Genomic DNA, 27288 nt, shown 5'->3' with positions numbered 1-27288 from the left:
TGAGAATATCCCGAGGTGTGAATGCTCTCCTCACCCCACACAGAAATCCATTAGCAGAGAGTGAGAGCCTTACTGATTGAGATGTTTGAGCACAACCTCTGACCATCTTCAGCTGAACACTAACCTATGCACACCCAGGGGGAGCCTCAGATTCAAAAATAAATACAAGAAAAAATATATAACACCAGTGGCCATACATTACAGGGGAGGCAGATACCACAGATTTAATGCAAGAAAACAAACAAAGCAACAAAAAGTGAGAATCTGGAGTTGCTATATTACCCAAGATGTCCAGAATTCAAGAAAAAAATAAGACATGCAAAAAACAAGAAAATGAGACCTATATACTCAGGTGGAAAAAAGCAGTGAATAGAAAGTCTCTGAGTGTTTCCAGATGTTGTAGTCTCTGTCTAAAGAATTCAAAGCAGCTATTATAAAAATGTTCAAAGAATTAAATGAAACTATGTTTAAAAAATTAAAATAGAGTATAATGAGAATGACTCAATCAATAGAGAATCTTAATAAAGAGATAGAAATTATATCAAAAAAGAAAAACAACCAAATAAAAACTTTGGAGTTGAAAAGTTATTGTTAGATGAAATGAAAATTTCACTAAAGGAACTCAATAGCAGATCAGAGATGCCAGAAGAAAGAATCCATGACCTTGAAGATAGTTCAATAGAAACTGTCCAACCTGAAGAACAGAGAGATGAAAGATTAAAGAAAATAAACAGCCCATTAAAAAAACAAACAAACCTGGCTTTAAGACAAGAAAAAAAAAAAAACTGACTTTAAGACAATATTACTAGACACAAAGACAGACATTTCATAATGATAAAAGGTTCAATCCATCTAGAAGATACAGCAATTATAAATGTATACAAACCTAGCAACAGACTCTCAAAATCCACTGAAGCAAAAACTATGAGCCAGACTTGAGGAATGACTATATACTACTTGACCTTTGGAAGCCCCCACTTCTACTGGTGGACCACAGTTGTGTTGTGGATCTCCAAGAATTCGAGTCCCTTCAGAACCAGTGTCTAATAATCCCCCAAAGGTTTATGCATTTCCCTTTCCCCAGTGCATGTCACTCTAGTGGAGACCACAGGTCCCTGAGGAAGGCTTGGAGGAGGATTGATGGTATGTACTTGCAATGCTGCAGGGTCCTTCCTCAAGGGGACCCAGTCTCCCCTTCAAAGGCTCTGGGTTTGTAAATCAACTTAGATTTGGAAACGGTAATGGACTGGGATGGCTGCACTGGGGTAATGCAAGTTAGATTTTTGGCTACTAGAACAAGCTTTTTGTTGTTATTGTTGTTATACGGACCAAGCAATATGCAACTAGGCTGCCCAAATATTTAGTTTCTAGGGACACCATGATCAGATTCCGATTAGCATACATCATTGCTACCCTTTATGGTAGATGCACACCTTGTCTCTGGCAGTTAAGTGCTGTTACTTGACTTCTGCTACCCTGGAATCCCATTAGCCCCGAAGAAATCAACATCCCCCGAAGTCTTTTTTAAAGACTAATTTTTCAATCAACAGCACAGACACTTTTATTTCATTTTGTAAACCTCAATTCAAAAAAAAAAACAAAAAAAAAAAACCCCAAATATCAAGTGTATAAAAGATGAACATATTTTGATAATGGTTTTGATTTTTAAAAAGCCAAGCATGTTTTCTAAATTTCTATAAAATCAGTGATAGGCCGGTATCCATTATTAACTCGAATTAATCAGCCAAAGCTTTTAAATTTAAATATTCTAATCAATCTACATCTTAAATAAACAGCTTCTTTGCAAAGAATGACATGTTTAATGGATTTTTATAGGCTTTTAATTTGCACTTCTTTACATTTATTTCTAGAATATACTTCCTTATTGCACCCAGGTTATGAACAGAAATATCAAATGGGTAGGAAATATTTATTTATCCAAGGATGTCTCATTAAAACCAATGATTTCAATCTCTTCTGAACCTGTTCTTCTGTGAGGCCACAAAAAAATGAACTGAAATTCAACAGGTTTTTCCAATCTTAAGTAGAAGTCTGGATATTATGAGATTAATCAGCCAGTCATTCTTTCAATGAGTATTTATGCCATGCTTCGTGTGTACCAGACACTGCACTGTGGCTGAAAGTAAAGATCAGATAAACCACTGAAAGGTGTTGTGAAGATTCTCCTGCTCACCTGAGCTCCTTCCGGGGGTGGGAGACGACAGCCAAATATAGGAGGGACAGGAGAGCCACATTCTTGACAGAAGCGAGCAAAGGGGTCAGATGGGCGGGGGGCAAGGCAGTGGGCACACCTACAACAAAACAGGTTCCTGGTTGGCTGTGTTCTGAAGGGCCCATATTAAGAAGACTAGCGAAATTCTAACAGTGCTCAAACATTCTTAAAAACAAAACAGAACAAAAAGCAGGCCAGTCTCAAAGACCCTGGGTCAAGTTCAAGGCGGGAGAGGATTCCCTACATCATTTTATTATAATGTGGTCTCACAGCTGGAACCCCTGGTACCCTCTCTTCACATGTAGGCTAGGATTTATCCCACTTCCAGGCTGGGGCAGGAAGCTTTTCAGCAGCCATGGTCCACTTCTTAGTGAGCTCTGGCTTGGCTTGTCGCATGAGACTCAGGAGTGTCTGAGAGTGAGCGCGAATTTCAATGTCTACGCTGCACTTTTCTACTTCCCTGCCCAATGGAAGTCTGAGTAACAGGTATCCTTCCCTGCCACTGTGAGGGTTTGCCATCACTCAAGCCCTGCTGTTGTCCCTGCCCACCTGGTTAGAGTCCCAGTGCCCCACCTAAAAATATCTGTCATCCTTTCTTGGGTTGCTGGATCCCACCATTTAGCTTCTAGCTGCCCATCTGCGCTCTATCACCCCAAAGTGAATGGATTCCTGAAACTGAGCTGTCCTGCAAATAACGTTTCTGCTTTCATGGCTTTCTAGGGAGGCTGGGCCCCTGATTCTTTGATCCATCTATCTGAACTGCTCCTTGGCTCTTGTGATGGCTGGGTAATGTGCACTGAGAGCTAGGCTGCCTGCACCCATCTCCATTATGGCCTCCCAACAATTACCATGATGCTTGAGTTCATTTCACACACTCTTCATCCCATCCCACCCTTCCTCACCAGCCATATTGTTGAGATCTGAGTACATCTCCTGCCTGGCCCACCAGGGCAACAATAGTCGCCTCCTTTCTATCCCCCAAACTCATGAAGTGTTGCTCAACAGTCTAGGGAATCTCAATGCTCTCATCTTCCCATTCATCTAACAAACTGCTTGAGATCTACTAAGTGTCAGCCCTGAGCACATTAGAGGATGAAATGAGACTTGGTATCTGGAAGAGCTTGGCTCAGCAGGAAGAAAATCATGGAAAATATGTTTAACCCACCACGAAAAAATATTAAGAGAAAGGTATACAAAATGTGCTAAGAACATTAAAAGGAAGGATTGGGAAACTTCAGAAAAGATGTGACATTTAAGCAGGACATAAAAGGCTGAAGAACAGTTTGTCAGAAGAAGTGGGAATGGCATTGTACCCATGGAGAACAGTAGGAAAGTGGCTCAAAACAAGCATTTTTGAGGAATTGGTTTAACAGTTTGAGGGGTTTCTATTTAAATGTAAGAGATCAGATGTATTTTAGCACCTGAAACAACAAAACCAACAAACACAAAACATACCCAGAAAAAATATATGAAACAAACATTGGACAACAGACAGCACCACAAAATGAACCACGAGAAAGAGGAAACAACCAATGTGAGCCCTATGATGGCCCCAGCTTATTGCCAGGAGAGAGGCTCTAGGAGAGACTGCAAAGAAGAGGAACTCTGAATTGAGGACATAGCTGGGAGTCTGAGGAGGAAAAGGCAGCTACAGTTCGCAGGAAAGAACATCAGAGAAGAGAAAGCTGCACAGAGAGAGAGTTTCAAAGATCTTCAAGTCTTCAACTGGGTACTCATCAGTTTGTGTCAGAAACTCAAGGCCAGAAAAAAAAAATAACATACAGAAAATGAACAGAGGAAATAATTCCCAAGGTTCACAAAGGGTCAGGAAGTTCATGTTCACACCAGCCAAAGTGGAAGAACTTTGTATATACTGGAGCATTGTGTAGGGTATTCAGAAGAGTATTATTTCAGTAGAAGGGAAAAATTAGCCATAGATTAAATGTCACTCTGGTCCCTCTTAACAGAGCTTAAGAGTCACTTCGAAAAGATGAAACTATTTCCAAGTAACTTAACTGCATTCCAGAACATAGCTTAAGAATTGTTATAGGAGATCAAAAATATTTAAAAAATATTTAAACTAATCAATGATAAGTTAAAGATGTATATACCTTAAAGCAACCACTAAAAAAGAGGTATAGCTAATAAGCCAATAAAGGAGATAAAATGGAATCATAAGAATTATCCAGTGAACCCAAAGGAAGGCAGGACTGGATGCCAGACATTGCAAGTTTTACCTTCTTGGGTCTTAAATACTTTTGTTCTCCTATAACAATTCTTAAGCTCTGTGCTTTGTTAGATGGGAATTTCCAGAATTCTCCTGATATTAAAACCAGACAAAGACATTTGAAGAAAAGAAAACTACAAACCAATATCCCCATGTACATACATGCAAAAATTCTTAACAACATTTTAGCAAATCAAATTCAACAATATATAAAAAGGATAGTACTTCATGTGGGATTTATCTCAGAAATGCAAAGTTGATTTAATATTTGAAAATTAATCATTATAATTCACCATATTAATAAAAAGAGAAAAACATGATCATTTCCATAAATGCAGAAAATGCTTTGGAGAAAATCCAACATCCATTCCTGATTAAAAAAAAAAGCAAAAAACAAAAAACACCTCAGCAAACTAGGAACAGAAGAGCATTTCCTCAAACTGATAAAGGTCATCAACAAAAATCTATAGCTAACATCATATTTAATGTCAAAGGGCAGAATGCTTTCCCCCTCAGATCAGGAATAAGACAAAGATGTTCACTGTTACCACTTCCATTCAAAATTGTATTTGAGGTTCTGGCTATTGCAATAAGTTAAGAAAAAGAAATAAAAACTTCCAGATAGGACAGGAAAAAGTAAAACTGCCTTTATTTGCAGGCAACCTGATAACCTACATAGAAAATCTATGAAATATGTATTTTAAAAAAGCTAATAGAATAAGTGAGTTTAGCAAGGTTGTGGGATACAAGACCACTACATGAAAACAATTACGTTTTATATTCTAGGAATGAATAATAGGAAATTGAAGTTTAAAAAATAACACTATTTGTGATAGCATCAAAAACATTAAATGGGGGAAGGGGGAGATGGGAATATTAGTTTGCAAAAATTAAATTAAATTTTAAAACATGAAATACTTAGGAATAAATTTGACAAAATATGTGTAAAGTCTGCAAACTGAAATTAAAAATACTGCTGAAAGAAATTAAAGAAGACCTAAATAAATGGCAAGATATCTGATTTTCATGGACTATAAGATTCAATATTATTAAAATGTTAATTCTCCCTACATTGATATATGGATTCAATGCACTCCCAATCAAAATCCCATAAGACTTTTTGCAGAAATTGACAAGCTGATTTTAAATTGTATTTGAAAATACAAAGGACCTAGAATAGCCAAAATACCTTCATTAAAGAAAAATAAAGTTGGAAGATTCACAATATGTGATTTCAAAACTTATTTTAAAGCTACAGTAATCAAGGCAGGTTGCAGTGAATAAATAAAGACAAAACATCAATGGAACAGAATACAGGGTCCAGATCTAGACAAACATTGTAAATTGACTTTGACAAATATTCCAAAATCAACAAGGAAAGAATAATCTTTCAACAAATGTTGCTGGAATAATTAGATATCCATATGCAAAAAATACAAACCTCACCCTGACCTCACACCATACACAAAAAATGGATCAAAGATCAAAATGTAAAAGATAAACTTAAAAACTTCTAGAAGAGACAGTAAAAAGAACCCTAGAAATCTTAAAATACATCTAGCTCTACCATGAGACATCCTTACATAAGTCATTTCTCATAAAATAAAGGGCTTAGAAAGCAACAATCAACAATTCAATTCAATAAGCACTTGGCTAGCACCTATGTGAAAGATATCTTGTTAAATGCAGTAGAAAGTTAAAGAAATTAAACAAACAGATCCTTCCTGAAAGATTTTACAATTTAATGTGAAAAAATTTTAAATATGCAAAAAACCTGCTTCTTTTATAGTGTGATAAAATATATCTTAAGACTTATATTTAAGTCTTTTAAATATAAGTAAATAAAAATAAGGGAAAGTCCAGCTCAACATTCTGTTCACAATGCACTGCATAGCCAAAGAGATTTTAAGTGAAATATTCAAGTTCTAATAAAGTAGATTAAATTTAACAGTTCAAGGCAGAAAAGTAAAAGGATAAAATTATCATTTCAAAGTAATTAGGTCCAAAAAGTATAGTTACCTTTAAAAATTCCCTTCACAAAAGTTCATGACTCTCCTGGAGTTAGAATCTGGAATACAGGTCAGCAGGGGGTGGGGTGGGGATAAGGAACGGGAAGTTCAGGCTTAAGATGTACAGGTTTCCCATTTGAAATGATGAAAATGTTTTGGTAATGAATGGTGGTAATGGTAGCACAACATCGTGAGCATAATTAACAGCACTGAAATATATATCTGAATGTGATTAAAAGGGGAAATGTTGGACCCTATATATGATAACAGAATAAATATTGAAAAAAAAATCCATGGAACTATACTACGCAAACGGTGAGTGCTCAGTAAAACCATGGACTATAGTAAACAGCACAATTATAAAAATGTGCTACTATCTATTGTCACAAATGTTTCACACCAATGCAAGGTTTTAATAGTAGGGTGCTGTATGGGTGTACCAGTTTGGATATATTATGTCCCACAAGAAAAAGCCATGATCTTTTAATCCAATTCTGTGGGGGCAGATATATGAGTGTCGATTATGTTGTTTCCATGGAGATGTGACTCACCCAACTGTAGGTGATAACTCTGATTAGATAATTTCCATGGAGGTGTGGCCCCCGCCCATTCTGCGTGGGCTTTGATTAGTCTACTAGATTCCTAGTAAGGAGGAGCTAGCTGCAGTTTACCGAGACATTTTGAAGACGGCCATTGAAAGCCGAGTTTCGCTGATGTGTTGGAGTTACTAGCCCAGAGTTTGCCCCGAGAAGCTGCAGCTTAGAGACATTTTGGACAACGCCATTTTGAAATGCAACCTACAAGCAAGAAGACGCCAGCCACATACCTTCCCAGCTAACAGAGGTTTCCCAGATGCCAGTGGTATGTGGGGCGCAAGGGAAGGATTACAAAATGGTACAAGGAATTGTTTGGGGTGATGGATTTGTTCATTTTCTTGAGTGTGGGGATAGTTTTGTGGTTATATACATATGTTAACTGTACTTTTCAAATACATGCAGTTTGCTATCTATCAGTTATACCTTAAAAAGCTGAAAAAAAATTTTAACAAAAGTTGGGAGGATGGCAAACTCCATTGTTATTTCTTATCCTTAAATTATCTTTGACCATTACGTGTCTTAGGAGGTTTTAAGAAAGAATAAAGACAATGCAATACTCACTTGAGAAAGTCTGTCTCCCTTTGAATTCTCATGATCTCAGTGCTGGTCAAACTCTTCCGGCTGGCTATGTGTGCGAAACTAGGGAACTGAAATTTAAATTAAAAAAAAAAATTTAAGTAAAATCAATATAACATGGTAAAGCCTGTGGACACTAAAACGCCATTAAAAATTTATTTTTATGTTTGTTTTATATCCAGCATCCATGCTTTAAAAAACATGATAGGAAAAGTTATAAATAATTATTAACCTAGTACCCAAAATTTATAAAAATTACTTAGCATTATTCATAATATTATATATGTATATACATTTGATTACATACAAAATTTACAATAAAAGATACCTGAATTTACCATAGACAGACAGGATTTTTAAATTAAAAACCTAAGTGAGCACTCATTTTCCTCAAAGATTATATCCCTGGGAAACTCAAAAGGGTCACTTAGAAGAAAATATGCAGCAACCCTCTGTTGTTGTCCACAAACCTTTAACTCACTTCCACAAGCTTTTATTTGAGCATCCTCTATGTTCCAGGCACTGTGTTTGATGCAGGGATGGGAACAAATATAAATATCACACGTCTCTGCCTTCGAGGAGCTGACTCTTATACACACAAAATAACTGAAATACAACGGGATAAAGGTTGTGACGAATTTGTGTTGAGTCTCATGGAAACCTAAACGGGAGAATAATCACATTCACTCGTTCGAGGGCTTCCTAGAGGAGGTAACACCTGAGCTGGGCCTTGAAGAGTAAAGAGAAGTTCGTCAAGTGGACAGAAGGGAAAGGGGGATTCCAAGGAGATAAAACACCCTTGCAAAGACATGGTGACAGGGCAATGCTCAGTACATCCTGGGATGTGCAAGTACTCTGATGTGATCACGAGGTCAGAGTGGCAGGAGAAAGAGATGGGAAAGGAAGTTGGAGAAAGAATGTGAAGGGGGACAAGCTAACATTAATGGAGGATCTAATAGGAGTAAATTGTGCAGGTGTTTTGTAGCCACTATCTTCTTGACATTTCACAATGACCCTATAAGGTGGGTAATATTATCCCCATATTGTTTTATTTTTGTAACATTTTGTTTTCATGTAATTTCAAACTTACAGAAAAGGTGCAAGGGCAGACAAATGACACCAGTTTGACCAGCTGTTTACACTGACATTTTGCCACATTTACTTTATCATTTTCTCTCTCTCAATCACATCACAGTAACTTACAGTCCTGATGTCCTTTACCCATAAATAATTCAGCATGTTTCCTAAGAACAAGGATATTGTCTTATACAACAACAATACAATTATAAAAATCAGGAACATTAACAGTGATTCAACCCTATTATATCCAATCCACAGACCTTATTCAAATTTTGTCAATTGGGCCAATAATGTCCTTTACATTTATACACACACACACACACACATATATATATACATTTTTTTTTCTGGTCCAGGGTCCTGTCCAGTATCACCCTTGCATTTCTTTATGTCACTTTTGCCTCCTTTAATCTGGAATAGTTCCTAAGTCTTTCTTTATTTTTCATGGTTTTGAGATTTTCAAAGAGCGACAGGCCAGTTGTTTTGCAGAGTCTCCATCAATTTGGTTTAGTCTGATAGTTCCTTATGACTGGATTCAGTAATGCCTTTTCACAAATACCAGAGAAATTGTGTGTCCCCTTCTCAGCTCATCAGATCAAGAGGCACATATAACCCTCATTTTGAGATGAGGATGCCAAGGCTCTGAGAGTCTGAGTCACCTGCTTGTGGTCATGGCAACAGTAAAGTATGTGTCTGAACTCAGGCCTACCTGACCCTGGTAAATTCCCACCTACTACAATGCCTGTGGGCCAAGCTTAGGACTCCAGAGTTTCTTCTAAGGCAATGGGGAGCAGTTAAAGCTTTTTAGCTGCCTTTAATGTGTCAGCTCCAACATGGACTAGATCAAAGATTACAGGGTGGTGGCTTATTCACTAAATCAGGCCTGCCATTGAGTCTCATTTGGCCCAAACATGTTGGCCCACACAGTGTTTCAAAATTTGAATTAACTGCTAATATTTCAAATTAGGTTATTATACATAAAGATCCAGTTTTCTGGCTTCTCTTGCAAATTCATCAGATGTGGCAACACTGAGCCCACAGTCCTCCTCGTCCATGGTTAGCCGGAGATGAGTAGACATGAGCCCTTCGATTTGTTAGGACATTCCAAGTTACTAGAGAATTCATAATCCATGTACCCTGACTAAAGCCAGGTGTCAGCTATTACTGATTCTTCTACCTACCCTATACCATACATTTACCTGCCAGCTAGCCCCTGAAGGAGTGTCTGGCCATTTGCTTAGCTCAGAGACATCTTGTTTCCTAGAAGCTGTAACAACCAACAATGTCATTAATTCTGCTATTTGCCAAAGTGTGCTTCAGATTGTGTTAAGTTGAAATACATAGAAAGATCTGTCACTGAGGTGAAAAAAGAGTGGAAGAAAAAATTTTTGTGGTCCTTTTCTGGCTTTCCAGTATTTCTGAACTCCAAATTCCCCCAAATTTGGCTTTGTCCATATATATCTAGTCTTGGGGGATTCCAAATCTTGGAATCTTTATATATTGTTTACTCTATCCTTCTCTTGCAAACACTAACTCTTCAACAATTCCAGGTAATCCAAATATTCATGCACAAAGAAAAGAACTCTTTCTAGATCCATTTCAGATAATTACGGTCATGAGAGACTGTTTTTGTGAAAATTAGTGATGACTGTATTTTGTCGTATACCAGTTGTTCTTCAAATATATGTAGAAGCCCTATAGTAAACTTGTGCTCTTGCAGTATTTCTTGTTATGGTCACTCAATATTTGGTAGAGGAAATCTCCCATAAAGTCTGGAAGTTATAAATAAGCTTTAATTCATACCCTGGAGGCTTGCAATATAAACTGTGGTACTGAAAAAAAAAAAAAAAAAAAACTTCTCAAAATGTTACTATTTTTTTTCCTTAAAAGTAGTCTTCTTATTTGAACTCCACTGGAGTACACTGCTCACAGTTGAATGTGCTCATTGATCTATTTTGGTAGCCAGGTAATATTTTTCTAGAAGACTGGAAAAGGGCAATCTTCTATTGTAGTGATAGTTGTCCTTGAGTTTAGCGGGGTTTGCAAGCAGGTCTTAGGGGGTCTAATAGTGGGTGGGCAGGGGGAGGAATCCAAGAGGTCAGACGGAGTTATATCACAGCCTTAGAAACTAGAAATGAAGAAAAGGGTTTTACCTAGGGGTTAAGATAGTTTGGTCCTCTGGCCAGTGATGCTCAGGTCATGCTGATCATCAAAAGTCATTTGTGGACCCCAACTCAGGCCCACGGTATCAGATTATATAGGAGGATTACATATATTTAAAGTTTTTCCTGGGTGATTCTGATGTGTAACCAGGTTTGAGAACCAAACTCTTTACCTCCTTTTTATTTGACAAGTATGAGCAGCCTTGGAATCCTGAGTACACATTGAGTAGCTATGGCTGGATATAAAGTCTGGAATCTTTTGACACAGCTGTACTCTGTTTGTGACTCAGATAGGAAGACAGCAAGGGCTCCTGGGATGCCCTTAGATGCCAGAAGTCTACAATAGATTTGATAAACAATGGGAAATTAAAACCCTATAATAGTAGTAGTTGGCAATTAGTATAAGGGCATCTTTCCTGTGTTACAGTAGCGAGAATACACTTTCATTTTATTAAGGTCACCAATCATCTCCTTCTGGCCAAATACAATGGGCAATTCTCTTTCCTTCCCTAATTTGAATCCTCAGTCACATCTGACATAGAGAACCAATCCCTTCTCCTTGAAACCCCTTCTTCTCTTGGCTTCTATGGCACCACATTCTGCTGATGTTCTTCCTACTTCTAAGGATAAGTTCCTCCTCCTCTCTTCAACCTCTAAATTGAGGGATTTGTTTTGTGCCACCTTGTCTTCATTTTTCTATACCCTTCATAAGTGATCTCATTCAGTCCCAAGGTTTAATGCCATCTATATACTGAATAATCCCAAATATACATCTCAAGCCTCGACCTCTCCTCTGAGTCTGAACTTGCATATCCAACAATCTGATGAGCCCCTTCATACCTTCTCCTCCATGGTTTTCCCCATTTCAGTTACTGACACCACGATCTTCAGATGCTCAGACCCAAACCATGAGTCATTCTTAAATTCTCCATTCCCACTTTCCCACCCATTGCTCCCTCAGTCAAACCTGTCAGTTCGGGACATCAACATTTTCTAGATTCCAATCGCCTCCTAATCTCAGCATGCTAAACCCTGGCCCAAGCCAAGAAGGCAAAAGCCTTCTAAATGACTCCTCTACAGTCTAATCTCTGGACTGTGGCCAAAGTGAAAAGACTTAAATGTAAATGAGTTTGTGTCTTACAGTCCAAATGGATTCCTTTTACAATTTGAATAAAACCCAAAATCCTTGCAATGAGACTCAAGACCCGTCTCCTCAGTGATTCTCAACCACGCCTGACCATTAGAATAATATGAGAGATATTTGTACCTTAAAGGTTTCCCTTAGAAGTTACCTGGGACTGGTGGGTAGGTGGTCTAGAACCTGACTCCTCAGGGTAAGCTAGAATTTCCAACGGGCTCTCTGAGAAGCGAAGATCTTTCAGAGTTTTAGAATCAGTTCTTTCACCTATCCCGAGGTCTAAAATTAGAGTAAAAACATTGTTTTGTGAACATCTGTAATTATATATATAACCATGCAAATATTTCTTCATATTGGAAACCTTTGAACAATAGACCACTGTCATCATATTCATTCCCTAGAACTAACTATAAAGAGTCCCCACATAGTGAATTAGCACTGAGAAAAAAAAATTAGCCCAGACTGAGAAAGTAAAACACTGCCCTGCTACCTTCTACAACATTCCACATGAGGCTGGGAAAATAGACAGATGAATCCAATTGCAACGTTAGCAGGAAATATTATTTCTCCCAAGAACACAGTAAGGTAAAATGTCATCATAACCCCTTCTTTGAGTGAGTACTCACTCTTCTTACTCACCGAGAAATCTTGGTCTCCAAAATCACAGATTATCAGAAATTTTGCTATTTGAAATCATATCAAGAAGAAAACAACATCCCACTCTGCAGGATCTAAGTCACTTTAATGTAGAAAAGTAGCCCTAATTTCCATCCCTGGTGCAGAACTTCAGGTAAGGAGTTTCAGAATCCAACATGCCACATTTATCTAAATTTTGTAGCTTCCAACGTAATAGGACCCTGGTTCTCTTTCACTGGCCAGACCTGATTTTGACCCCTTCACTCACAGCCCTGCTTTGCTTTGAGCCTATCAAAATTCTGCTGTGGTTTAAATCTCACCCAAACTCCACCCTTCCCCCAAATCCTATGACTCTTTTTTATTTCCATGGTTCCTCTGGTGTGTGGTCCCCCTTGTTAACGAGTCAGTAAATCTCACTTTGTTGGACTGCTTGATTATCCCTCATGATCTTAAGCTGTTTGATCTAGGACAGTGCTGAACCCCCACCCTCCAAAATTTCCTGTTTCAGTGTTTCTTATCCCACCACCTCTTCCCACAGGAAAAAACAGCTGACCCTGTTTGGGGAGTTTTGAATTCTAAACCTTATCTTCTTTTTGTTTCATCATACCTGGAAACTTTCTAAGGGGAACATTCCAACCAAGTTTCTTCTCTTTCTTTCTTAGTTTTGATCCCAAAAATCCATTTTTCAGTTTCTAGGAATGAAAAGATTGCATATCAATTACTTGATTATGCCCATTTAAAGAGTGAAAATTAAAATAACATGGTAGACAACTTAGTAGGCCAAGCCCTTGATCTTGGGACTTGCACTTATGAAGCCTGTTACTGCAAAGGAGAGGCTATGCCAACTTATAATTGTGCCTATGGGTCTCCCCCAGAGAACCTCTTTTGTTGCTCAGATGTGGCCTCTCTCTAAGCCAACTTGGCAGTTATACACACTGCCCTCCCCCCTACATGAGACATGACTCCCAGGGCTGTAAATCTACCTGGCAACATGGGACATGACTCCCAGGGATGAGTCTGGACCTGGCATCATGGATTGAGAAAGTCTTCTTGACGAAAAGGGGAAAGAAAAATTAAACAAAGTAAAGTTTCAGGGCCTGAGAGATTTCAAATGGAGTCAAGAGGTCATTCTGGAGGTTATTCTTATGCATTATACAGATATCCCTTTTTAGTTTTTAGTGTATTAGAATAGCTAGAGGAAATACCTGAAACTTGATTCTTGAAGACAATCATATAACTATATAGCTTACACAGTGTGGCTGTGTGATTGTGAAAACCCTGTGGCTCACACTCCCTTTATCCAGTGTACAGACAGATAAGTAGAAAAATGGGGACAAAAAAGTAAATGAATGGTAGGGGCGAGTGGGGGGATGGGTTGTTTTGGGTGTTCATTTTTACTTTTATTTTTATTTCTATTTTTTTTTGGAGTAATGAAAATGTTAAAAAATTGTGGTGATGAATGCACAACTATATGATGATACTGTGAACAACCTATACTGTGGGTGATTGTATGGTATGTAACTATATCTCAATAAAAATTCAGTAACATTGCAAGAAAAAAATTACATAGTAGAGACAGTGCCATGGTGTACATTTGTTACTTGAAACGTTCACAGTAGTTTTTAAAAAGAGACCTCTGTTTAACCTTCCCAAGGAAACCCACAAGTTTGCATCTGAGCTGCTCAGCTGACAGCATGTCTGGTTGGTAGGCCCCACTAGGCTAAGTGGCCGGGATAGGAGGTAGGGAGCAGCACAGGTAGGCAGGATATTGGAGTCCTGGGGGACTGAGTAATAAAAGAGGTGTCACCAGATTCAGGGGGCAAAGATAAGAGTCAGGGCAGACCAAGACTGGCATTATGTATGCTACCCTCCCACACCCACTCCTTAAATGGTCTTTTTCTGGACTCTCTTCTCCACAGACTTAGCCCCTACACCTAATCCAAGCCTGAGCACATGCTGATACAAGTGAGCTCAGCTTCTGCTGGCTTCCTCTCCTCAGGGTGGACGTCTGTGTCACTCATACTTGAGTCCATGCCTGGACCCACTGCTTTCATCCCACAGCCTCCTCTCTCTGGCCTCAGTTCCATACTTTGGACTCAAGGGGCCCTCCCACTAGCCTTCTCTGTTGGCCCCAATAAGTTACCCCACCACCACCACCAACTGCAACCTCTTGGTCGGTTGCCTCACCATGGGGTAGCCCATTCTCTGGTTCTGCTCCTTGGATCTAGCTCGTTGATGTCCATACTCCAGGGAAAATTTTCAAGCTTCCTTCTTACATAGATCTAGTTCTCCAAAGAGGTGAGGCTTTAGAGCCATTTGGGCAGGAAGATTTAAACCTAACAGAAAGCTACGCCCTCTGAGCGCTTCTACCAGTTCTCATGCATCTACTCAACAAGCATACACTCACCACCTTCTCCTACCAGCCCCTGGGCAAGGCAATGAAAATGACAGCCCTGCCCTCTGCCATCTTGGAATTTTCAGTGGATGGGGAAGACAGACAAGGAAAAAAGTAATCACAAATTCAAAGTATTTTATAAAAGGAGAAGGCTCGGGTGCTAGGGAAGCAATGACAGGGCACACACAACACAACACAACACAACAGAACATAACACAAACTAGGCAATGTATTTAAAGAAATTGTAGACAAAGCAAGAAAGGCCAGCTGAGGACAGAAACTGATACCTGGGATGCCAGGCTAAACGTTTCTGCTTCCTTCAGTAGGTAAGGGAGAGTCACTCAGGACAAATGAGCATGGGCAGTGATGTGGGGGAGGAATTCTACTTTTCAGGGTGGAGGAGTGGGGAAATCAGGGAAGGTACTTTGCAATGCATGAGGCTGACTTCAATTTTAAGGGACCGACCGTGAAAAACAGTCATGAAATGAAAGGGAGGATGTGACCATTGACAAAGGAGGAACCAAGAATGTGGTGACTTTCTGAATGAATTATAGTTTTATTACTTGCCTGCTTTGAAGAATCTTTGAGAACATTTTCAACATTGTCTTCAGAAGAGACCACTGTTGGTGGTTCATAGTCGACCTGAAACACCTTTGTTACAATTCCACTCTGTCTGCAGTCTCTGAAAAATATTTTTTTTTAAAAAGTATTACACAAAGATTCAAAGAAAAAGTGGTCAGTAATTCAGATGACTCCATTAAAATCCCTCAGACTAGCTAATAAACGTATTATATTTTAAGCTGGAGGGATCAAAATACAATTTCTACAGTTTTTCCTTACCTTATTCACACCTGAGTTTTCTATTGCTGTTTAACAAATTACCCCAAGACATAGTGCCTTAAAACATGAATCCATGGGTTACTGGGCTCAGCTGGGTAGTTCTCATTTGAGGTGTCTCATGTGGTTGTAGTCAGATGTCAGCTGGAGTCAACTCAAGGCTTAACTGGGCAGGACATCCCAAATGGTTTCTTCAGTCCCTTCTCTCTCCACATTAGCTTGGGCAGTCTCGGGTTAGTTAGACTTCCTACGTGGCTGGCTTCCCCCGCTGTTTATGTTCAAGAGGCCGAAGCAAAAAGTACAACACTTATGATCCAGCCTCAGAAGTCCTCAACATCATTCCTGCAGCATTCTGTTGTTCAAAAGCAAGTCACGGAGCCAGCCTAGATTCAAGGAGATGGGCTACAAAGGGGTATGGTTCATTGTGGGGTCATTTTTGGAGATAAGCCACTACACTCCTCATCAAGACATCATGACTTAAACCTTAAGTTATTCTAAAACAAAGAATGGGGTCACCTAGGTATCATTTCATGTAGGTCAAGAGAATTTTCCTCACACCTGTTTAGGCAGCATAGCCTAAGTGGTCTGGGAGATTTCAACCGTTATTTCTTAATTGTTTCCAATTTAGTCATAATATTTCACAGTTGATCTTGTTCTCCTCTGATGTAGCAGGACTTCCATGAGAAAGCAAAATAGAAGTTCCCATGACTAAAAGCTGGTGGAGATTTCATCTCAGTACCTGCCGCTCATCTATACTTTGTTTTACTGAGGTATAATTCACATGCTGTAAAATTCACCCATTTTAAGTGATGAAATTTAGTAAATTTATAGACTTGTGTAACTATTACTGCAATTCACTTTCAGAACACTTCCACTACCCTCCAAAATTCCCTTGTGCCCATTTGTAGTCGCTTCCTGCTCCCACCCCCCACCTCAGGCAACTGCCAATCTGCTATCTCTATAGTTTTGCCTTTTCTATAAATTTAATATAAACGGCATCATACATAGTCTTATATAGCTGGCTTCTTTCACTTATCATGCAAAACTACTGACATATTGCATATGTCAGTAGTTTGCCCATTCTTATTTTTGAGTAGTATACTATTTTACTATTTTATGGATGTACCACAATTTGTTTATCCATTCACCATTTGATAGTCATTTGGGTTATTTCCAAGTCTGGGCTATCATGACGAATGCTGCTATGAACAGTCACTCAAAAGTCTTTGTGTGGAAATATGTTTTCATTTATTGTGGGTGGAACTGCTGGGTCATATGATTAAGTGTATGTTTAACTTTTTACATTCCCACCAGCAAATCTGAGAGTTCCAGTTTCTCTACATCTTTGCCAATACTTGTTAGTGCCATCCCTTTTGATCACCTGTACTCTGGATCATGTTCTCTGTAGGTATCGGCTTGAGATGTGTCCCTTGTGTATTAGGATACAGACTCGGCTGCTGTAACACAGGTTTAAACAAGATGGAAGTAACAGGGCCTAAACAGTCCAGAGGTGGCATGGAGGTGCCCTGGTGGTGGCAGGGGCATGGAAAGTTTCTACCTTGCTGCTCCACCATCTCTAGGACATGGCTTTTGTCCTCATGATCCAATATGGATAACCTCACCCATATTCCCACCAGTGGGAAGCAGGGCCTCCCTCTTCCCTTTAAGACCACACTCTGGAAGTTGTACACATCACTTCCACACACATCCCACTGGCCACAGCTGCATAGCTCTAGCGGCTGCAAGATTTGGGAAATAACTTTCTTCTAGGCAACCATGTGTCTGGCTAAAAATCATGGGCTTTATTATTACAGAAGAGGGAAAAAACAGATTGTGGACCATCATGAGAGCAATTAGTGTATGTATTTGATATGTTTAACTCTCACCCCCACTAACTTGTATTGAAAGCTCACAGCTGGTACCCAGGTTTCCTGTTGTCACGTGCTCCACATGGCTTATTAGCTGTTCGCACTGCGAAATTGTTTGATCCTCCTGGACATGTAATGTTTCTTTACATTTCCAATTATTCTCTTTCTTCCATATTCTTTGTTTGCTATTGTTTTCATACTGGTCTTTGACAATTTTGTCTCAGTTTCATTAGCATTTTTTTCTGCCTTTTCTCGAATTTCTTACACATCCATTTTTTTGTATTTCTTAAAAATCTTGAACCTTTAAGTCATTATCCCCAAATGCTTACAACTCTTCAATTGAGTAAATATTCAGAAACACATAAAGCATGAACTTTAAAACAGTTGAGAAATGTTTAACATTGAACAATATAGAAATTTTAAGCTTCATTTTTAGAGGACGGAGCAAAAAAAATTCTCAGAAATATACAATTCATATAAACAGTCACTATCAATCTGTGAGTGATAATATTTAAGAAATAGCATGCCTGGCTTTTGTGATCAGTGGATACTGGCTGTAGCAACTCATAGGTGGCTGAACTTTGGGGATCCCATGTTTTTAAAAAAAACAGATTTCCATATACATAGATTTGGAAGCAGATATCTATAGATGACTTTTTACATGAACCACTTCCTTAGCTCTTTTGCCTCAACATCCATATCATCTAAGTGTCTCTCTTTGGCTCCAGGACTGTCATACAAGACCCGACTGTCTTCCTCATTAGCATACTTCCTAGACATTACAAACACCTCCAACTAGGAATCATTCAAATCTTGAATAATTGTCGACTCCCCGAATGTGCACTTAAAATCCCACCATCAGACTGAGTAGAAGCCAGGTTCCATCCACTTGCGTATATACCCCTTTGCATCCTCAGCCAGGGCATTCATCCACAGACTCCGCCCCTGAAAAGAGCAGCCCAGAGACTAGCTTAAGCTCCCTGCTAAGTATACAGATTTCCTGATTGTAATCCCCCAAAAGGATTAAATTTGGGGTTGGAGTTATAAATCCTACTCAGAGCCCAAATCTCATTTGAACATGCATAAATCTTTGTTAGGGCTGGAATTAGAGATTTTAAATACGCATATTCAGGAAAACCAACATAAGGCACACCCAATATAAAAACATATTATATGTCACTCTATTCCCACAGAGATTACTATTTCCTCAATAAAATACCAGAATTACTTGAATGATGGCAAGGGTGTTATGAAGCTGGATCTTTACAAGTTCTGTGACTTGGTCTAGGTCAGTGTTTCTCAAAGTCTACTGACATTTTGTCTTGGACAATTATTTGTTGAGAGGACTTATGGAGAATTGGAAGAATGGGAAGTCTCGTGACTCAACAAAGGTCACACAGAGTAAGTGATGGACTTGAATTTAAATCCAGATCTGTTTCTCTAAAGGTCTTGTGCTCTTTCCAGCACCCCAAGCTACCTCTCTTGAGGCAGATTTCTTCTTGCCTTTGTTGTTGCCTTTGGAGATGACATCTTGATCTTTCCCTCCAGGCAAAGAGAAGTACTGCAGTACCTCTTGGAATTTAAGCTATACAATCAGCTTGAATAAAAATGACCTCCAGGAAGGAAGATAACTTTTAGGGTCCATTATATATTCCAAGGGAATGCAGATGGATGCCCATGAGATGTCCTGGTAATCTGCCTACTAAATTTGCTTTATCAACCATTATTCCAGAATTGGGGAGTCTCCTGTGATTCTGCTGGAGAAAAACAATTGTTCTCAGAGGTCTCTATCTACAGTTCAAGGCAGCCTTTACCTCTGCCCTGGCCTGATGTATCTTGATCTCCTATGTAAGACCAAGATTCAAGATGCTTTCAACAAGGGCCTGAAACCCATTCCAACCACAGAACTGCACCACCCAAACACTGCAAAATGATGGCATCTGAGACAGAAAGCTCCTGGCCACAAAGGAAACTTTTAAAGAAACAGGCATATGTCAGAAAGTTCAGAGATCCTAGACTAGATCATCAACATGAGGACCATCAAAACCTGATGACCCACCTCCCATTGCTGAGATGTTCCGCAGGTCCTGGCCCCTGCTGTCCATTTGTATTCTTTACTTACCATTCCCTGATGACATATATATGAATACATAAGACACACACATGACAATATATATATGCCCCTCTTCCTTTCTCTTCCTCTTCTCCTAGAGTATCACACTTTAACAAAAATATATTTCTAAAAAGTTGTCGCAGTAAAATTTCTGCAAATGGAAACATATTTTCCCCCACGGGTTTATATCAGCTGTTGTCAACCTTGGCATATTTAAAAATACTGATGCCTGAGTCCCACCCCAAAAGATTGTTATTTAATTAGCCTGGGTGTGGTCTGGCCCTGGGGATTCTGCAAAGCTCCCAGGAAAGCCTAATGGGCACCTGTTATATATTGTTACAATAATGGCCCCCAATTAATCATGTCACTCCTCCCCCCAATCTAGACACATGTTGAATCCTCCCACGTTGGTTTGGGGGGTGGCCACGTGGCTTGCTTTGGCTAATGAAACATTAGAAAATGTGACAGAAGCGGAGGCTAGAAAAAACATCTGTGCACTGGAGCTTGAAAACCCAGGCTACCCTGCTGGAGACATGTGACTCAGTCAATAGGCAGCCTCATAGTGAGGATTTGAGTGAGACTTGCTTAGACCATCCAGCCCCAAAGGAACTACCAAATAACTGCAGCCACATGAGTGACCAAGCAAGAGCAGCAGCAGAACCACCTTGCTGACCACACACCAAACTGTTGACCCACAGAATGATAAAGAACTAAAATATTGTTCTTTTAAGACACTAAGTTCTGGAGTGGTTTGTTATGTAGAAATAGCTAGCTGATGCAGCAGCCAAGGTTGAGAACCACTGATTATATAATAATTTCAGAGATATTTTACTTTCATTATGTATATAAGTATGTATTATTTATTACAAAAGTAATGCTAGTTGTTAAATTTTGAAAGCTTCAGAAAATTATCAAGGACACAAAACAAAATAAAACATCCATGACTATAACATCAGAGGCAATTACTGTTGCATGTTGGTATGTTTTCTCCCATCTTTTCTCCATGCATTTTTAAACTTTTAAAAAGTTATTACTTTATAAAAGCCAAAAAAAAAAAAAAAAAAGTTTATTACTTTTTCACTTACTATATCATAAATATTTTCCTACCTCATTCAAAACTTCATAAACATAATTTTTTCCCTTAATAGTTTAAAATCTCATTTAAAATCTTTTGTTTCCCTATTAAGAAATTAATCATCTTTAGAACCTAGAAACAGAGATTTGAATGAAGCAGAATAAATTTCACAAATAATTATCTTATCACAAATCTAAACAAGCATTATTTTTTTGCATGTTGAAAATTAAAAAAAATTTTACCTAAATGGAGCATATCTGAAATTCCAACAGTGCTTTTCAGAAGAGACGCTTAGTGGTTACAGAGCAGGATGGAGAGAGACATAAGAAAGGCCTTATTTTTTTTTTTATTTGACTCTTTTGAAAGCTTTATTAACTCCTTTGAGCTTCAGAGTTGGTCATTAAAATACTACTTCATTTTACTATGACCTGCAGTTTCCAAAGGGGCCTGCCCTACAACATTAGGCCCAAAAGTATTTAGCCTGTTAATTTTTAATGACAATTGAGATGAATTGTTTTGATAGAAGTGGTTTGTCAAGAGGGAAAATTCCAAAATTTCCAATATTTAATTAAAAATAATAATGTGTATGAGAGGGTTGTTTTGTTTCATTTTTTGTTTGTTTTTGTTTTTGTTTTAATTTTCAGATGCCAAAGCCATCATCTTTGGTATAGAATTTGCAGTTTTCCTCAAAAAGTCATGAAGCAGTTCAGCCAGCAGGGGATGCCTGGAAAGCCTTTTTAGAAGTACCTGGGCCAGCCAGGTACTTATTTGGTTTGGGGCTTAAAGCCCTCCAAAAACGTGTCCAAACCTGTCTTGCTGGTCAAAATGAGTCCTCTCACTCAGCAACGCAGACTTGCCAAGCACGTGAGTGTGTGTGTGTGTTTTCTCTACAACACACAAAGCTTACAAATTGAGTGAGGTTTCTATATTTGAAAATGGTAAAAAGTCCTTGAGTAGGAAAAAGAGAACAACAAAGGAAAGAATGAAGTAGCTGATAACCAGCAAGTTGAAATAACAATAGCTTTGAAGGCTAATTGAGTTACTACAAAATAAATTAGAGAATGGTAGTGATGGTTATAAACTGTATTCTGGGTAATTAAAGAACAATCCATTAAATACAATATTTTCTTCAGAGCCAGATGAAGATCTTTAGAGATCCCAAGTCCTGAAAAAAAGCTCTTCCTTTCCCAGCACCCAGTGTGGAATTAAAAATAAAAACATAAATCTACCTAACACTTCACTGAGCTGTATAGTTATGATCAGTGCATTTACAGTAAACCTCAATAAAAGACAAATAAAACACAAAAGTTGCATATATGCTAAAATTAAAATAATTTTTTGTCAATATCTTTCTAATCCAGGACTGATTTTCATAGGAAGAAATAAATAAAAAATAAAACATGTCATTATATTATGAATTAGTTTAATCACCATATTCTTAACTTACTTAGAGACTGCAATAGCTTTGACTTGTATTTTTCCATCAGGCAGAGTAATAGGTTTTTTATACTTAAACGTATTATTTTCACCATAACCAATTCTCTTTAGAAATTCAGGTTTGCTGCCATCCAGAGTATAATATATGTTGACATCAGGGGTGTCTGAAAAATCCAAAACAGGATAACTGTAATTAACATTAAAGTAGCAAGTCCCTGAATAATGCCTAACAGTCAGTTATTTAGGGAGATTATATATATATTATAGAAATGAGTAACCATAAATAACAATTGAATTCTTTCTCCTTGCCAGCTACTGTGCTTTACATGAGTTAGCTCATTTATTTGGTATAACCCTATGTGGTAGGTCCTACTATACTCACTTTATAGATGAGAAAACTGAGTCCCAGAAAGGTAAAGAAACTTGCTAAATAATAGAAGAGTGTGGCTTGACTTCTATTAGGTAGGATACATAGCCCATGCTCTTGAACCACTATTCTATTTTGCCTCTCCAACGGAGAATTGAAACGAATAGAGTAGGGGTCAGTTTAAAAGCTATAACCTTCATTTAGAAAGCAGATGCTAATTTTCAATTTGCTGAGCAGTTCTTAAGAAATGCTTTTAAATTCTGAACACTTAAAAAATATATAAATTCGTATGATTCAAAATCCAAAAGTTTACAAAAGAGTATACAAAGAAAAATCTCCCTCCCACCCCTGAGCCAGTTGCCCAGAGGCAACTAATGGTCCCTTGATTACCTTTCCAAAAATATTTTATGAACATATAAGCATATATGTACATATTCTTGTGCCCCACCCCCATGCACAAATGGTGACATGCACACCCAGTTCCACACATTTCTGTGTTAAATAAAGAGCCTCCTCATTCTTTGTTATGGCTGTACTGTAGTCTCTTACATGGAGGAACTATAATGTAACTGGCCCCCTATAACTGGACACTTAGGCTGTTTGCTTTTTTCTTTTATTTTCCCTTCTTTTTTATCTTTTTTCTTTTCTTTTTTTTTTTTTTTTTTTTTTTGCCACTGCAAGTATTGTAATGAATAACCTTGTAATGAGTTCTCTTTCTAAGTATACCTGTAAAACAAACATGTAGTACTGTTGTGCCAAAAGTTTGTGTATTTGTAATTTCAATTAATATTGCCAAATTCCTCTCCATGGTGGGGGAAACGATCTAAACCCTTACAGCAAGGCATGAAAAGTGCCTGTGTACCCCAACTCTCACTGACAGGGTGTGACAGCAATATTTTTTTCTTTTTGCCTATCTCCTAGGTTAAAAAAAAAAAACCAAGTCATAGCATCTCATAATTCTAACTCACATTTCTTGTTGTTGAGTAAGATTCATTCAACAAATATCTACTGAGTGCCCATTCTGTGTCAGGGACTATTCTAGGCACTGGGGAAATGCCAGTGACTAAAGTCCCTGCTCTCGTGGAGCTTATGTTATAGGAGGAGCAGAATCAACAAACAAACAAGCAGGTAGGTTCTGTGCTATGGAGGATAAAGTCTGCTCGGAAAGCAGGTAAAGGGGTGGATGCAAGGTTGGGAAAAAACATCTTTTCATATGTTTAAGAGACATTTATACTTCCTTTCCTATAAAATGTTTTTTTTCACATCCTTTGCTTCATTTCCTATTGGGTTATTACTCTTTTTGTTATTTAATTGTGGAATCTCTTTATTAGACATTTTAAACATTAAAGAATTTGTACACCCTATCTTTCGTATCAGCATTTGTCAATAATCATTCAACTTCTTCTAAGAGTTATGATATTGCAATTTTTTATTTTGGTTTGAGAATTTTACCAAATCATATAAGCTTTTACGATAAAGGGGGACGTAGTATAATGTGACATATTTCTTAGTTGGAACTCTTGGTCTAGGGGTCAGACCAAAAATGCAGGGAAGTAGTTCTTACACATTTCAGTTATTATATAATTGGACTCTCTAAGTCTTATTAATGAGGGCATTTATTCACGTTTTACTGATAAAATTTTCCCTTCTGTTAATTATAGATTATGTATGTATATATGTATGCATATATTTTGATTTATTATTTCTAATTATTTGATACTTTATTTATATATTTAGATTTTATACTTCATATATATATCAACTCATTCAATCCTTGCAATGGTAGGTATTATTATCCCTATCTTACAAAGAGAAAACTGAGACTCAGGAAGGCTAAGTAATGTGCCCAAGGTTACCAGAAGTCATCGAAGCCAGGATCCAGTCCCCAACATATCTGACTGGAAAGCCTGTGTTAATAGGACAAAATTATTATCCCAGCAAAATAATAAGAATCCTGAGAAAGTTTGCAGAAGTACCTGGACATCCTACCCCAGCTAACTTGTCAAGGCATTGCTACAACTACGTACTTAAACAAAAGAAAGACTGGCCAAAGCCTACCATTTCAGTCTACATACATAATGCTCTATAATCCATCCAAGTACAACACTGTTCCATATTTTGGAAGTTTTAAAAACTTCCCTAGGTTATAGCAAGCATGCAAAGATGTACATCAACAACCAGAAGAGCAGAAAGCATATGACAATGTTATTTTAAATGATTTTAAATACATTTGATTCCTACCTGATTTCATTTCCAAAAGTGTATTGCTATCAATTTCATGTTTGGCTTTTCCAGGCTGAGGCACTTGCAGTGGTATGATCTGTGGGACAGACACTGAACCAGCAGTCATTTTCTCTCCTGACATTAAAAAAAAAGCAGATGAAAATAAATTCCAACAGATACCTATATTTGAACATGAAAACTGAAGAGAAGCACCTTATTTAAAATGCAGCGAAATTAGTAAAAAAAAAAAAACAATTTATTAATTACTCAGTTTTTTAATTGAAATAACGATTACATTTCAGCGGTATTTTCTATCACTGAGGTTTTGTGGGGGGGGGGGTGATTACCTAAATACGCCCCCTCTTTTCAGGAAAAAGAGCATGAATGAATGGGACCAGAGAGTGGAATTATTTAAACAGATAAATTAAGTGAATAAGGCAGAACAGAGCCCAGCACTAATGATCTGGCCTGGTTTCCCCTGGGTCTGTACCACCCATTCCTGCCTCCAGCCATCGTGATACCTCTCTGGGCTTTGGGTAAGTCATCACACCTAGGAACAGAACTAATTCTGTATGTAGCATTAAATGTTCATTTAAAGCCAGCACTTTTGGGAAACTATAGGCTCTCAGCCCCAGTGGTCATCACAGTGGTCCTTGCATTTGAAAGGTGCAAAGAAACTTCAGAAGGACTGCAGAGTATCAGTCCTCAGCAGAAAGGAAGTTGGCATAGAAATAAACAGTGACCAACAAACACATATCTCCTATTCCATCTGCTGTATTTACAAATAATAAACTAGGAGAACAGAGGCCTTACAGATCCTTTTGTTGGGGGTGTGTACATTTTTAATACATAAAAGCTTTCAAAAAAAATTCTCACCTTAACTCAGAAACCATTTACATCTCTATAGGGCAGTTTTAAATTTCAGTGATTGTGGACATGTACATTTTACTCACTTATAAGCTATATATTCATCCAATTTTATAGCCCACTTCTTGCACCCTCAATTATTTACAATTTTCCATATACTTAAATACTATTTAATAATTTGTAGTCAGGCATTTAGGCTAGTTCAAGTTTCTTTTTAGTTTTGGTTGCTGAAAATCTAAATAATGCTGCTCTAAACATCTTTTGGGTTTGAGTTTTGTCACAGACTGCATTCCCAAAATGCAATAACTAAATTTAAGGGGTGAGCTTAATGCCTTGTTGGATAGTTCCAGATTGGGGGCCATGAATTTAAACTGCAGATAGCAATAGTAGAGCAATAGCTCCCACAGAAAGGTGGCTGAACTTCGTCAATGTTTGCAAGAGACTGCTCGACCAAATTTTGCACTCGAGACTTGTCCAAACTTTAGCGTGGACTTTCCCAGTGCTAGGCTACATCTCTGGATGGATCCCTGGCCCCATCCTGAGCTCTTACCTAGAATGATGTAATACTGCTAAATCTCAGAATATACAATTCTTAAAAAGACCGCACAACTGCCTAATTCCCCACCCCCTTCCATGAGCCCATTGCCAGACCCCTACCTTCTCCAGATCCCTCTCAGCAATTTTACATTCCCCTTGTGTTCTGTTAAAAATCTGGCTACCTCTGTGCTGATCGAAGTTGAGGCCGGCTGCTGCTGGCTTCTCTTCGCCACCCCCCCCCCCCAAAGCAGTTTAAATAAAGTCTGTCCTGCCACTTCAGCTCCTATCAGGTGCTTTCTTTGACACCTTGGAGGGCTTGCCCATTCGCACATTTCCATTCAAGTGAGATGCAGTTAGAATAAAAACAGTTGAAAAATAGTGAAAAATATCTGGCGAGGGAGGAATTCGCGCGCGGTACCTGCCAGTCAGAGGAAGCCAGTGGGCCCATGCAAAGGAGACCGTCAAAGACCCCAATCCCGAGGCCCAAACGGCAGCGCGGGGTCAACAGTACCCCTTCGCCCCAACACACACGCACACAAGAGGGCACACACACACACACATACACACACGCACTTTCCCCCCGCCTAGACCTCCACCCTGCTGTCAGGATCTGGAACCCCATCCCGTACCCGCCCCCGCCCATCAGCTTCAACCGGGGACGCCCGCATCCTTTCGGCGAGTAAGGAAGGCCCTCGTCGGGCTACCCGAACCGTGACTGGGACCCCTCAGAAACGCCCCCGTCGCCCCCACCACCCCCATGGGGTCTTCAGCCTCTCACCGCCTCTCGCCGTCTCTTACGAGGCGGTGCGAGTTACCACCAACTCGGCGAGCTTCGCCCCGCCCACTGGGATGGGGCCGTTGATTGGCGGAAGCCCGGTTTCCTAGCAACCAGCACCGCCCCTGCGGCTTGGC

At 38.7% G+C, this 27288-nt stretch overlaps 1 protein-coding gene across 8 annotated transcripts in view; it reads right to left on the bottom strand.

The window, feature by feature from the left end:
• Positions 1-27204, bottom strand: part of DZANK1 (double zinc ribbon and ankyrin repeat domains 1) — a 90591-nt gene extending 63387 nt beyond the window's left edge. For 6 of the 8 annotated variants that reach the window (XM_037811215.1, XM_037811217.1, XM_037811218.1 and 3 more), the window contains exons 1-8: positions 27155-27204; positions 24991-25107; positions 22393-22546; positions 15620-15734; positions 13265-13349; positions 12176-12300; positions 7627-7712; positions 2195-2312 (exon numbers count right to left, since the gene is read on the bottom strand). In XM_037811215.1, the coding sequence (XP_037667143.1) occupies positions 2195-2312; positions 7627-7712; positions 12176-12300; positions 13265-13349; positions 15620-15734; positions 22393-22546; positions 24991-25099 (792 nt within the window). In that variant the 5' untranslated portion in view covers positions 25100-25107; positions 27155-27204. Of the gene's footprint in view, positions 1-2194; positions 2313-7626; positions 7713-12175; positions 12301-13264; positions 13350-15619; positions 15735-22392; positions 22547-24990; positions 25108-27005; positions 27068-27154 lie in introns of those variants that run through there. The other 2 variants (XM_037811220.1, XM_037811212.1) reach the window with 2 other exon arrangements.
• Positions 27205-27288: the final 84 nt, after the last annotated feature.

Source organism: Choloepus didactylus, chromosome 19 (assembly GCF_015220235.1).
Source record: "Choloepus didactylus isolate mChoDid1 chromosome 19, mChoDid1.pri, whole genome shotgun sequence".
NCBI classification, from domain to species: Eukaryota; Metazoa; Chordata; class Mammalia; order Pilosa; family Megalonychidae; genus Choloepus; species Choloepus didactylus.
The sequence above is the reverse complement of the archived record's forward strand: the minus strand, read 5'-3'. Positions and strand labels throughout refer to the sequence as shown.